The sequence below is a fragment of the Mus caroli genome, chromosome 1 (assembly GCF_900094665.2).
Source record: "Mus caroli chromosome 1, CAROLI_EIJ_v1.1, whole genome shotgun sequence".
Taxonomy (NCBI): domain Eukaryota; kingdom Metazoa; phylum Chordata; class Mammalia; order Rodentia; family Muridae; genus Mus; species Mus caroli.
In genome coordinates this window covers 1,103,216-1,115,744 of record NC_034570.1, presented here as the reverse complement: position 1 = coordinate 1,115,744, position 12,529 = coordinate 1,103,216, and the positions used below count along the sequence as shown (strand labels likewise).

The following is a 12,529-nucleotide window of genomic DNA, read 5'->3' as shown; positions in this document are numbered from 1 at the left end:
CTTTCTTTCTTTCTTTCTTTCTTTCTTTTGCTATTACAGATAGAATTGCAAAACATGAATTCTGGAGAAAAATTTTATATTCCTGTTCAAAGATGGCTGGCACAAGAGCAAGAGGATGGAGAAATCTGCCGAGAATTTCCTATTTTATGTAAAGGACAACCTGTCCTTCCAGGTAAGGAAGATACAACACTAGGTACCAGACATAAAAACAGCTTGCCCAGATGTGGAAGAACAAGGAACTTAATACATGCATGTTGATTAAGTAATTGAATGAATGATTAACATGGTTAATATTTTAAACCAATTACTGTTTCTGTGCATATAAATATTTTTAAATGGTTTTATGCATCAGTTTTCAACTATATGTTCTTATTGTAGTTAGTCCTGTTGGAAAGTTGACTGAAGTGCCACTGAATAAAATAAGGTCAGTTCATAGATGATAATAACTAACATCTTCGAGAGCAGTGGGTCTCAACCTTCCTAATGCTTGTGAACCTCTACTACAGTTTGTTATGGCCACCCATAGCCATAAAATTACTTTGTTGTTATTCCTCATAATGTGTGGGGATACATATTTGGCAAAGGGGTTGCAACCCACAGTTTGAGAACAGCTGCCCTAGAGGAATAGAACTAAGTGAATAGATATACATCGAAATCAGGTTTTTCTACTGTCTTATTCAGGCCATACACTGTACATATACATAGTACAGTCTGGGTGGTCCAGTAATGACTCTTCACTGGAGAGACTGAAGACAGGTTAACTTCACCGTCTACCACACTGGATGGTTCAGCAGTCTCTGCCTGGCACTAAAGGCCTGGAGGATTTCTAGAGAGGTGCTTATTTTTAGTCCTTGCTGGAGGCCTAAGGGAACTGTATTCTCTTTTTAATGAAGCAATATAGCAGCAAAGGCAGTAATAGGATAGACAAACTCCTCAACAGGTAGACTTACTTGTCAGTGAAGTGCTAAGGCAAGCAGGAGAAAAGCAAAGTTTTCCTACTGGACCCTCTTTACCTACTGCTAGAAGGTGCTCCTTCTATTTTATGTAATGTTGATCAAGAAAATCCACTAAACCTGTGGGTTGGTTCATAGAAGAGTCTGTTCTTTATATATATATATGTATATATATATATATATATATACATATATATATATATATACATATATATATACATACATGAGTAGATGATTAACATAAAATGGATTCCACAGTTATAATACATGTATATTTGTATATATATTTATATATATATAATTTTAAAATCATAATCTTAGCGTCCTCTAACTCCTTTGATATACTCTTCCCCTCCTGACCTACCCAAATTTAAGTTCTTTTTCAGAAAAGCAGACAAAACCACAATACAACAAAACAAAGAAATAAAAATAAAATGCTACAAAAAGGAAACAAACAAACAACAACAACAACAAACCACCACCAAACTGTAACCAAATAATGCACACAAAAAACTGTGGAGTCCATTTTATGTTAATTATCTACTCATGAAAATGAGGCATACCCTGGAGGGTTGATATACCCAGTGTCACTCCACTGGAGAAAACTGATTTTTCTTTTTCTCAGCAGCTAGATAAGACAGTTCAGTTGTTACTTTCACTCTTGTGGCTAGGTATCTATTTATTTATATATTTGTTCCTTTTTGGAATTAGATTTTTTTATATATTCTGATCAGTTTCCCCTTCCTCCTCTCTTCCCAGTCCTTTTCCCCAGGTTCCCTCTGCCCCACCTCCACTCCACCTTTGTTTTTTTTTTTTTTTCTTTAGAAAAGGGCAGGCCTCTCACAAATGTCAGCCAAACAGAGCATAGCAAGTTGCAGTACGACTAGGCACCTATTCTCTCCTATTAGGCCTAGCTGAGGGAATCCCTTATAAAGAAAAGGGTCCACAAAACCAGCAAAAGAGTCAGATGGCTGAGTTCTGTTCCCATCATTAAGAGTTTCACAGGAAGACCAAGCTGCTTCTTCAAGTTTTTAGTCTCAATTTGTTCTCTATAATTTTTTTCAGTGTTTCTTAGAATATCATTTCTTTGAATTCTATGATTATTTCATATGTTATATTTTGTTCCTATTTATTCCCTACTCCTTCTTCTAACTCCTCTCAGATGTTTCTCCACTTGTCCACCCCTTTTCAATTTCCTGTCCTTTCCTTTATCTTTTTNTGTAAAAACCAGTGTTCATAGGAGTGGGAACATCTACTGGAGCATAATTGACTTATCTGGAGCCATATCCTTAAAGAAAACTGACTCCCCCTTCCTTGGAAGCCATCAACTACAAATGCTAAGGGTGTGAACTTATGATCTATTGATGCCCTCTACGCTGTTCTTGAGTAGACCTTGTGTAGGCATAAACATATACTGTGTGTTTATGAGTGTAGCACTCTTCATGTCTAGAAGTCACTCTTTGTCTCTAGTTTTCTCTAATTAGGGTTTACAAGAGAGCAAGACTACCAGATCTATATTAAGATCAAAGAATGAAACTCTGTTGAGGTACAAACTGCTGGGTTGTCTCTGAGAGTAGGGAGAACAGAGCATCAAGGGGGGAAGGCAAGTGCTGCGAACAAAAAAACTTCTGTAAACATAAAATTTTCTGAGGAGATGTCTGGTCATAACAGGATGCTGTGGGAATTAAGATAACAGGATTCTATGGGAGTTAAGATAACAGGATGATGTGGGAGTTAAGATGGCAGGATGCTGTTGTCTTGGGTCAGACTCCTAAAACATGCAGAATGTACAGTTTTTATTGCTCCAAAGGGTCTAATTTCCTGCTGGCTAGGGATGGTTCAGCCTATCATACCACATCTTTATTAATTACATGGTTATTGTCTTACCTATCTACTTCCTGATAGACAGGGACTGGTCCAAGTCATGGTATGGCAGGAGTTTCTGGAAATGAGAATTTTTTGTTTGAGGTATAGCTGTTATCCAGGGTTGGTAGATTAGTTGGAGAGGCTGGAAAAGAAGGTGTTTGAACAGGGTACAAGTAGACAAGTAGTCATGTAATGGTGTAGACTCAAGGTAAGGTTACCCAGCAGGAAGGGGTGAGCATACATATTCTCCAAGGGACTGAAAAAGGGCAAAGAAGAAGCAGAGATGTGTGTGTGTGTGTGTGTGTGTGTGTGTGTGTGTGTGTGCGTGCATGTGTGTTTGTATGTATCTCATGCTTGTTAGATACAGAGGAAGGAGATAGATCCAGGGCAAATGTAACTCCTCTGTTTGCAGAGGTGGGTTTTAATGATGACATTAGATCATTCCACATTTCTGGAAGAGTTGGACCAGTAAAGGCAAAGAAATTGTAAGAGTTAGGGTATAGATCAGCATAGAAAAGAAAACTTCCTTTAAATCTGGGACAGAAATGCATTGTAGACACAGGATATGAAATAGAATCATGTATGTGTTGGGATGAGAGTTACAGGGCAAATAGGGAGAACTGCAGTTAATGGTAATGAGGCAGAGGCCCTGGACCAGGTGGTAGGTGTCATCTAGTTCAACTACCAGAAGGACAGGGGTATTATAGGTTCAGTGTGTTGGGATGAGAAGTCTGAGTGAGGTGAGAATGGATTGTAGTTCAAGATGATGTTTAAGAGCAATGGAGTATCGAGAACATCAAGAAAAGGCTGAGGTATATGCAAATAGGCAAGTGATGGGAAATGAGGGTAGAGATGTCCCATACTACAGAACTAGTAACGGAGGGAAGGAAGTGGATTTTGGTTCTAAGAGGACTGTGGAGAAGACAAAAAGGGTATACAGCTATGAAAAAAGAGAGGGAAAAGGAGAGGAATAGGGAGAGTGAGAAGGAGACAAACATGCACACAAAGAGAGAAAGAAAGAGAGAGAGACGTACAGAGACAGAGAATGTTTTTGCATTAGGATTTATCCTAAGAAAGGGGCAGGGCATGTAGATTTCACCAAAAAAGCAATCAAAGAATTGCTTGTGGTTTATTATGCCTGACAGGGGAACTACTATGTCTTAGGGGTCAACTACCAATCTCCACTACAAAGACCTATGAAGGCTAAGTTTCCTTAGTGTAGGAAGGCAGGACTGACTATGTGGTCCTTATATTTGAGACAAATGATAGCAGCTTACCTGTCATCCAGACTATGAGCTTTTGCTCCTCCATTGTGATTGGCAGTATGTGGTTGGGAGCTGGAGGTCCCAGCACATCACCAATATTATGTTGACAGTACGAGAAGATTACTCAAAGTATCCTGTGAGGGCGTTTGAAAAGAACTAGCTTACCTTCTATTGGCAGGAATGGACAGTCAACTTTTCAGTGTTCCTCACATCTGTATTGTAGACATGGTGGTGGGCAAGGTGACAGGCTGGCTTTGCCATAGTGTTTTGTGTTTCCTCATCAAAAGCTGGTGGCACATGTTGTGACCCCATCACCTTTAAAGTACCTGCAGGGTTGCTGCCAAGAACTGGCATTTATGTTTGTCTCAGGCCATCTTTTTTGGTGGTTCCTGTTCCTCTTGGCTATTAAAGATGTTAAGTGCCATTTTAATATGTTCCCCTGAGGGGTTTGAGGGTACTTTTATAATATTTTAAACTTTTTAAAGATGTCAGGGGTGGTCTGGAAGAGCAAATGAGTACTGAGGACCAAGATGCCTTCCTGAGAGTTAGGGTCCAGATGAGTGTACTGAATTAGGGCTTTGATTAGTCAGCCAATGAATTGAGCTGGGTTTTCTCTAGCCTTTTGAGTTACAATATAGAATATGTCAAAATTAATCATCTTATGAGAGGATATATATATATATATATATATATATATATATATATATATATAAAAAACATTTTTTTTTTTTTTTTTTTTTCGAGACAGGGTTTCTCTGTGTAGCTCTGGCTGTCCTGGAACTCACTCTGTAGACCAGGCTGGCCTCGAACTCAGAAATCTGCCTGTCTCTGCCTGCCAAGTGCTGGGATTAAAGGTGTGTGCCACCACTGTCCGGCGAAAAACATTTTTTATTATGACATTATCTTCTTTTAGTGGGTAGGTAGTCTTGGAACTTCTGTCAGTCTCTATGTTTTTCATTATGTTAGATGCCTCATTATAGTATATATTATTCTGTGATAGGATTATTTCTTTTAATGTGTAGAAAACACAACTTATAGTCATAAATAAAGTAATATTACCATAAGATCATACAGTCCTACAAAGATAAGAAAGGAGCATCTTAAAGAGATATTTAAACCTGAACACATGTTTTCATTGCCACCTTGTTATTACAATAGCTAAGACATGCAGAAAACTCATGTACATTGGCAGATGAACAGAATTTTGGTATACACCTAAAATAAAGTATGCAATACCAAAAGAGAAGCCAACACTGCTATATTTGATGAACACCTGTGTGTATATTTGATGTTCTATGTGTGACTGCAGGATTATGTGGTTATTCTAATGGTTGCCAAGTATTCTATGCTGTGTTTTTTATTTGAATTGTTTCTACAGTCATGCTGAGTTTTCATAAGCTTCATGGCCTTTTATATATTTTATTTGAGGGAATTGTCTGAACTTGTTCTTTGCAAATTGTGAATTTATTTGTCTTGTTATTTTTGTTGAGTTACACTGTTCCTTCTATTTACTGGATATTAACTCCTTAGTTAATATATAATTTGTAATTATTTTCCACCATTTCATGGCTTTTTTCATTAAATTGTTGCTAGTTTATTCTACAATATGGAATATTTTAAATTTGATATAGTATGCATGTCTCTGCTTTTGCTGCATATGATTTTGCTCTCTTGCCTGAGAAATCACTAAATTTTATATAACCACACTTTCTCTATATTTTATTGTAGTTTTATTATCTCAGAATTTTTTGTGTTGATCCTCAGTACTCTTTGAGTTATTCTCTGTGTATAATATAAAGGACTAGATCATTATTTGTCATATAGATATCTAGCTTACTAATACCTTTTACTAAGAGGTTATCATCCCATATTGTATAATCTTCTCATACTTGTTGAAGTTGATTTTCTGTTTTAAATTCAAGAAGAATGAAGTGAAAACATTTGTTCTTCTTCAAGAGAGTTTATCTATCTAAAAATGCTTATACATTAAATATGTGTTTTATGATGCTTTTTACTTTAGTAACAGTTCATGATGACGTTTTTATATCGATTTCACAGAGTCTTTATGTTTGTCTGGGTAATGCAAGCATTTAAACAACATTAATTCTTCCATCCATAATCATGCAGTATCTTTCTATTTGCTTTTATGTTGTTTCATTTATTTCAGGAATGTTTTGTAGTTTCCAGTAACAATTGCCTTGGTTGAATTTATTTTAAGTATTTCATTCTTGTTTAGGCCTTTGTAAATACAGTGATTTCAGCGTTGAATATTTAGATGTATGTGTGGTTAAATTGGAGTACCTGTAGAAGTCAGGAAACTAGGAAGAGACCATGGGGTATGAGATTTCAAAGAAAAATGTATAGAATGCAAGAGGTAATAAAGGAGAAGAAGGAACGATGGGAAAATGGATAAATGGGGTGGCAGATGGGAGTGCAGGTTTGAAAGGAAGTATAGGGAAGGATGACTAACACTAAAGACCTTAAACTATGCCATATGAAAGCCTGCTTCTATAGAAGCTTCTTAAGATATTTACATATATACATATAAAGGGGATTTAAATAGTTATTTTATAATGGGGACAGATGCCATTATCTGTCAAATAAAAACCCAGTGTCAGGTATGTGTTGTTTCTTTTTGAGTTGTTCGTCACTGGGGTCTCATAGATCACTCTAGATGTTACAGGCTATTGGTATTTCTCTTGGTTATCCTACAGAACTTGATGATAAGACCGTACTGCTTAAGATACAAAATGTCTGTGCCATAGGGTATGGAGAAGTCAAGCTTGTAATGAATTAGAAGCTTCATGCCTACTCTATAGCTTTTGTAGTGCTTGAAGATTCTATGCATACTATGAGGGAAGGAACGCTACAGCCTGTTTGTGAACTCTATGAGAAATAATAACTACTAACCTGACAACACATGCTTACAGCTGCCATGGTGGCAAGAATGTTATGGAAGGAACCAATAACCTTTGAGTGCATTTGAAGTCTGATTCAAAAGATGGAACCCATGCCTAGTGCTGTTAACTGGGCCAAGTCCCATGTCAGGTTAGGTCATAGGTCCTAAGGGAAAACATAGAACCATTTACTGTTATTCTGCTGAATGAATATAGAAATAATGTTCCCCTAAGTTTTTATAATATATATGTATAGTGGAGCACTTCTCAACTTTTATCTGAGAATTTCTTTTTTCAGTAGATGGTGACTAACAATATTCACTATGCAGAGAATAAGAGATTGTGATGTGTTCGGCTGTAAATGGGACATCTCTATCACACCCCATTCTGCCCAAGGCTTGCTGTAGTAGGATAGGCTCTGCTGGTGGCATATTGTCCTGGCTCTTGTTAGTTATGTTATTATGTTGGTTTTTAGCTATCTGATTGTCCTTGCTTCTGCCAGGCCTTTGGAAATGCAGGCAGCGTTGTGGGCTGGAAAATAGTAAGCAAGAGACAGGGTGCTGTGCTTTAGGGTGGCCTGGCAGGCAGAAGACTGGGGGAGCAGGGTCTTACTTAGCTGTCCCTGGTGCCAGCAGGCATCCAGGAATAAATTCCACTGATGTGTTGAACCAGTGTGAAATAACTGATAGATTTGTCTTGTTTCCGATTTTAGATAAAAACCTTTCTGCCTTTCATCGTTTAGTACATGTTTGCTGAAGGTCTTCCAATGTTGAAAAGTTTTTTTTAAGAAATAAAGATATTTAAACCAAATATTTCCTATGCTAATTGGGATAGTTACATATTGCTTGTTTTTTCATTTAGGTTAATATGTTTCATAATATTATTATTAAATCATCCTTGCATACTTGGACAGAAAACTTACAGTACATGTGCAATGTTTGGAGAAGAACTCAGCCATGGAAAAATGCTGCAGTGTAGATCCTCTTATGTTTGAACTGCACTGGATGTAGGAAGAGTTTACCTAGTTTTTGTGGTTCTCATAAGCGGGCTGTTTGATTGTCATTATGATGGTATAGCTAGGGGCATATAGGTATAGGCTTGTTTTTGAACTTTCTTCCTGATGACCTGTAGACATTTTAAAATGAACTAACTAGTTTGTATTTAGTTTATAGAGAAGACTCCTGAGAGGATATATCAGTGTCTTAGTCAGGGTTTCTATTCCTGCACACACATCATGACCAAGAGGCAGGTTGGGGAGGAAAGGGTTTATTCGGCTTACATTTCCACATTGCTGTTCATCACTGAAAGAAGTCAGGACTGGAACTCAAACATGTCAGGGGGCAGGAGCTGATGCAGAGGCCATGGAGGGATGTTCTTTACTGGCTTGCCTCCCCTGGCTTGCTCAGCCTGCTCTCTTATAGAACCGAGACTACCAGCCCAGAGATGGCCCCACCCACAAGGGGCCTTTCCCCCTTGATCACTAATTGAGAAAATACCTTACAGTTGGATCTCATGGAGGCATTTCCTCAACTGAAGCTCCTTTCTCTGTGATAACTCCAGCTGTGTCAAGTTGACACAAAACTAGCCAGTACAATCAGTTAATGAGGAAATCTCTAGTTCACTTTTCTTGTGTATTTGTCCTCTTAATTCTTGTGTGCAAAATAAAGTGTCTTGGTTATAAGATGACAGATCACCATTATTTTGACCTCCCTTTTTCTATTTCCTCCTCTTGATATTAGCACTAATAGCTACTTAGTTGCACTTAATTTTCTTGAAGAAAGTTGAAGTATAAAATGCTTATTTACTGATGTGTAGTTTTATTTTAATTGAAAGTGGGGACAACCGTGTTGCATTGGTCTTATAAGTGCCATCATTCCATTAACATCTTTACTTGGTGTGTGCCCCCATGTCTCATTTTGCTTGGTATTTTTTATAATATTCCAAATGTTTTCATGTTTATTCATTATGTTATATCATCTGTGATCTTTGATGTTATTATTGTTATAAGTATTTTAAGGCACCGCAAACTATGTACATAATTAACAAGTTAATAAACAAATGTGTGTGTGTGTGTGTGCTCACTGCTCTGCTGACAGGCCATTTCCTTACCTATTTCCATCTCCTTAGATTTCTCTATTGCTAGAAATAAGACATTACTGGAGTTAGGCCAATTAATAATGCTACACTGATCTCCAAATGTTTGAGTGTAAGGAAAGGTAGCATGCCTAATTTTAAATTGAAAAGCTAGTAGTAAAGAAGCATAGTGAGGGAGGATTGGCAAGGGCCCGGAGAGCTTGAAAACAAGGTTGTTTTTGCAACCAGTTAGTCAAGCAATGAATGTAAAGCTCTGGAAGGAAATTAAGATTGCCACTATAGTAACACACAAGTGCTAGGAACAAAATATTTTTGATGCTGTTATAAAGTTTTAGTTGTTCACACAGAAAATTAATCACCCACAATATTTTCTTGTCATAGCTTAACCCTGACCAAGAGCCTAACTATCTTGAATTGTATAAATTCTTAGTGAGGTATGGAACTTCTGAGGAAAATCTGGAAGCTAATGGGGGTTGTTATGTTGGGTATAGTCAGAGAAACTGTCTCCTTAACATGAAGGTATAGTGAACCTGTTAGCACAGACGCCGAAGAAGCCTTGGATAGTTATCCAGAAGGTTCAGCTAAGATACATGATGAAGATTGTTAATTACACTATGGTGAAGCTTTCATGTAAGGTGGTAGTTGTAGGTGAATCACTTCACACTAGAAGAAAATGCTGTCTATCTATGTCTTCCATACCTAGAAAATGTCATTGTTTGTCTTCAAAACTTCAAAGAACAGACTGTCTTGTTAGGATGTCCAGAGGGTCACTTTGAAGTCAATGGTCATTTACTATTCTGAAAATCCCAGAGCTCCCTACTTCTGTATATGTTTGTGTTTTGCAAATGGAAGAGCAAAGCATGTATGTTAGGACAACTGTTTACAATATGAAATGTTGAATATTTTAATTCCACTGTTGAAATACACAGTTCAGAAAAGCATTGCTTAAAATATAACTGCTCACTGACAATGTTATTGGTCATCCAATAACGCTAATGGAGATGTACAATAAAACCAATATTTTTGTTCCATTAATACTACATCCTTTCTGTAGCCTAAAAATGAAAAAAATTGTTTCTACTTTAAACCATAATGTTTAAGAAATACACTTCATATGATTACTATAGACAGTGATTCTTCTGGTGGATCTTGGCAAAGTTAAGTGAGAACTTGTAAAATGGATCTCCCATTCAATGTGACAACATAAATATTCACTGTTTGTGGGAAAAGATTAAAATGATAGCATTAACAGTATTTTGTAGAAGTTGATTGTAACCTTCAATGATAACTTTCAGAAGTTTGAGTCTTCAAAGCAGATATGGTGGGACTAGCTATATATTTCAAATAAGATATGCTGGCTACTTTTTATGCCACAGGATAAAAGTTATTGAAAAGGAGGAAACTTCAATTCAGAAAATGCTTCCAATAATATTTGGCTGTAGGGTGTTTTCTTAATTAGTGATAAATGGGAGAGGGCCAAGACATTATGAATGTTCCCATTTCTGGGCCTGTAGTTCTAGGTTTTATAGTAAAGCAGGCTGAGCAAGCTATGACAAGCAAGTAAGCAGTACTCCTTCATGACCTCTGTATTAGCTCCTGCCTCCAGGATCCTTCCCTACTTGAGTTCCTGTACTGAATTCTTTTGTTGATGAACAGCAATGTGGAAGCTTAAAGTGAACAAATCCTTTCCTTTACATCTTGCTTTTTGATCATGGTGTTCATCGAAGCAATAGAAACCCTAACTAAGATACTGAATGTGAATGGATTACTTGCTCCAATCTCAGGACAAACCCTTTTAGTTATTTTTTTATTTTTTGCACTTTTATTGGATATATTCTTGATTTACATTTAACAAACCCTTAAAGAATGAAAAATTATCCTTTAAAGATGAACAAAGAAAATGGTTTCATGAGTGCAAGTATTCTTGATGAAAAATTTATGAATTTGTTGAAGTAACAATAGTGGACTTAGAATACTACATTAATATATTTGATATGACGTACAACATCATGTTTTGAGATAACTGACTATTTTTGAAAGACAGTCTAGTGTGGGGAAATTCTGTCAGATGGGATTGTGTGCTGCAAAGTCTTCATCAGAAGAAGAATCATTCTGCGTGATAAAACTTTCACTGTCACCTTATTTTAAGAAGTTGTCACAGCTGCTCTGCCATGACCAGATGGTCACCATTAACATGAAGCAAGTCTGCACTGGCAAAAGAGAAAGTAATTTTGAGATGATCCCGATGATTTTAAGCTTTTTATTTTCCCCAATAATGTATTTTGAAATAAGATACATAAAATTTTAGATTAAATTCCATTAATAGAATACATTACAGTACAGAAATACCAGTTTAAGATGGAATTTAATCTAAAAATGTGTTACTTTGTTCATGTTGGCTTTGAACAATAGGAATTAATTGATCTCTTGGCTCATTCTCTGGTTATCTGGAACTATAGGTTTGTGGCATTAGTCCTTTCACTGTGAATACAAATTTTATATGCTGTAGGAAAACAAAAACTTGCATTTCCTCAATGTAGTGGTCTAGAACAAGACTGCTCATATCTCTGAGATAGTACTTTAATGGAGAACTGCTATTAATCTTTAGAGGATGATTGAAAAGGTAGTTGTTCTCCAAAATAATCACTTTTAGAGGTTCCTTCTTATAACCTCCACATTTGTATGGGTGACAAATGTGAACAGGTCAAAGATGTTCAAATACTAACAATGGAACTCATGTGGGAAAATAGTGTTGAAGATTACACAATACTCTGCCATTAGATTTTTCTTTACCTCTGGAGCATCACACCATGAACATTAGTTTTTTTGTTGCTGTAAATCTCTCCAACCCAAATATGACCTGGCAATGAAAACATGACACTATTAATATGATTACATGATGTGCACCTAGATTGGGCAGATCTACCACTACACTACCATCTTCCATAGCTTATGAGACCCCTTAGAACTTGCAGTTTCTCGAGGCTATGTGCTTCTGCTCTGCTTTTCTCCTTCCTCCTCCTCCTCTGCACACTCTCCCTCTTCCATTTTCTCCTTCTTCCCCCTCCCCCACCTTCCTCTCTACTTTCCCTTTTATCTGCCCAATCATCAGCTTTCCTTTAGTTTACAAATTGAGGTGGGAAGCAGGTTTACAGGAAATCACCTGAGTGCTGACTCATTCCTTGTTTGCAACCACTCACAGGAGAACAGATTTAACATCAAATACAACTAGCCCTAGGGCTCTCCACAACATTCCCCCCTTTCTGTCCAACTGAAAGACTCCAAAACTCCCAAAGGGAGGCACTTACTCAAGCCTCGGGTCAGCCGCGCACCCAAGAAGACACTGAGACCGGTACTTAAGATGTATAGAGAGTAAGATTTAATACAGCAACGACAAGAAAGCACATAAAAGCACATAAACCAGAGCCCTATAAAGCAACAGCAAGCAAATACA

The 12,529-nt window shown here is 37.1% G+C and overlaps 1 protein-coding gene across 1 annotated transcript in view; it reads left to right on the top strand.

The window, feature by feature from the left end:
- The window catches only part of LOC110310329 (oxygen-regulated protein 1), a 268,949-nt gene that overhangs the window by 119,648 nt on the left and 136,772 nt on the right, over window positions 1-12,529 (top strand). Inside the window, exon 6 of the mRNA XM_029485010.1 lies at window positions 40-172. Coding sequence (XP_029340870.1) covers window positions 40-172 — 133 coding nt within the window. The remainder of the gene's footprint in view (window positions 1-39; window positions 173-12,529) is intronic.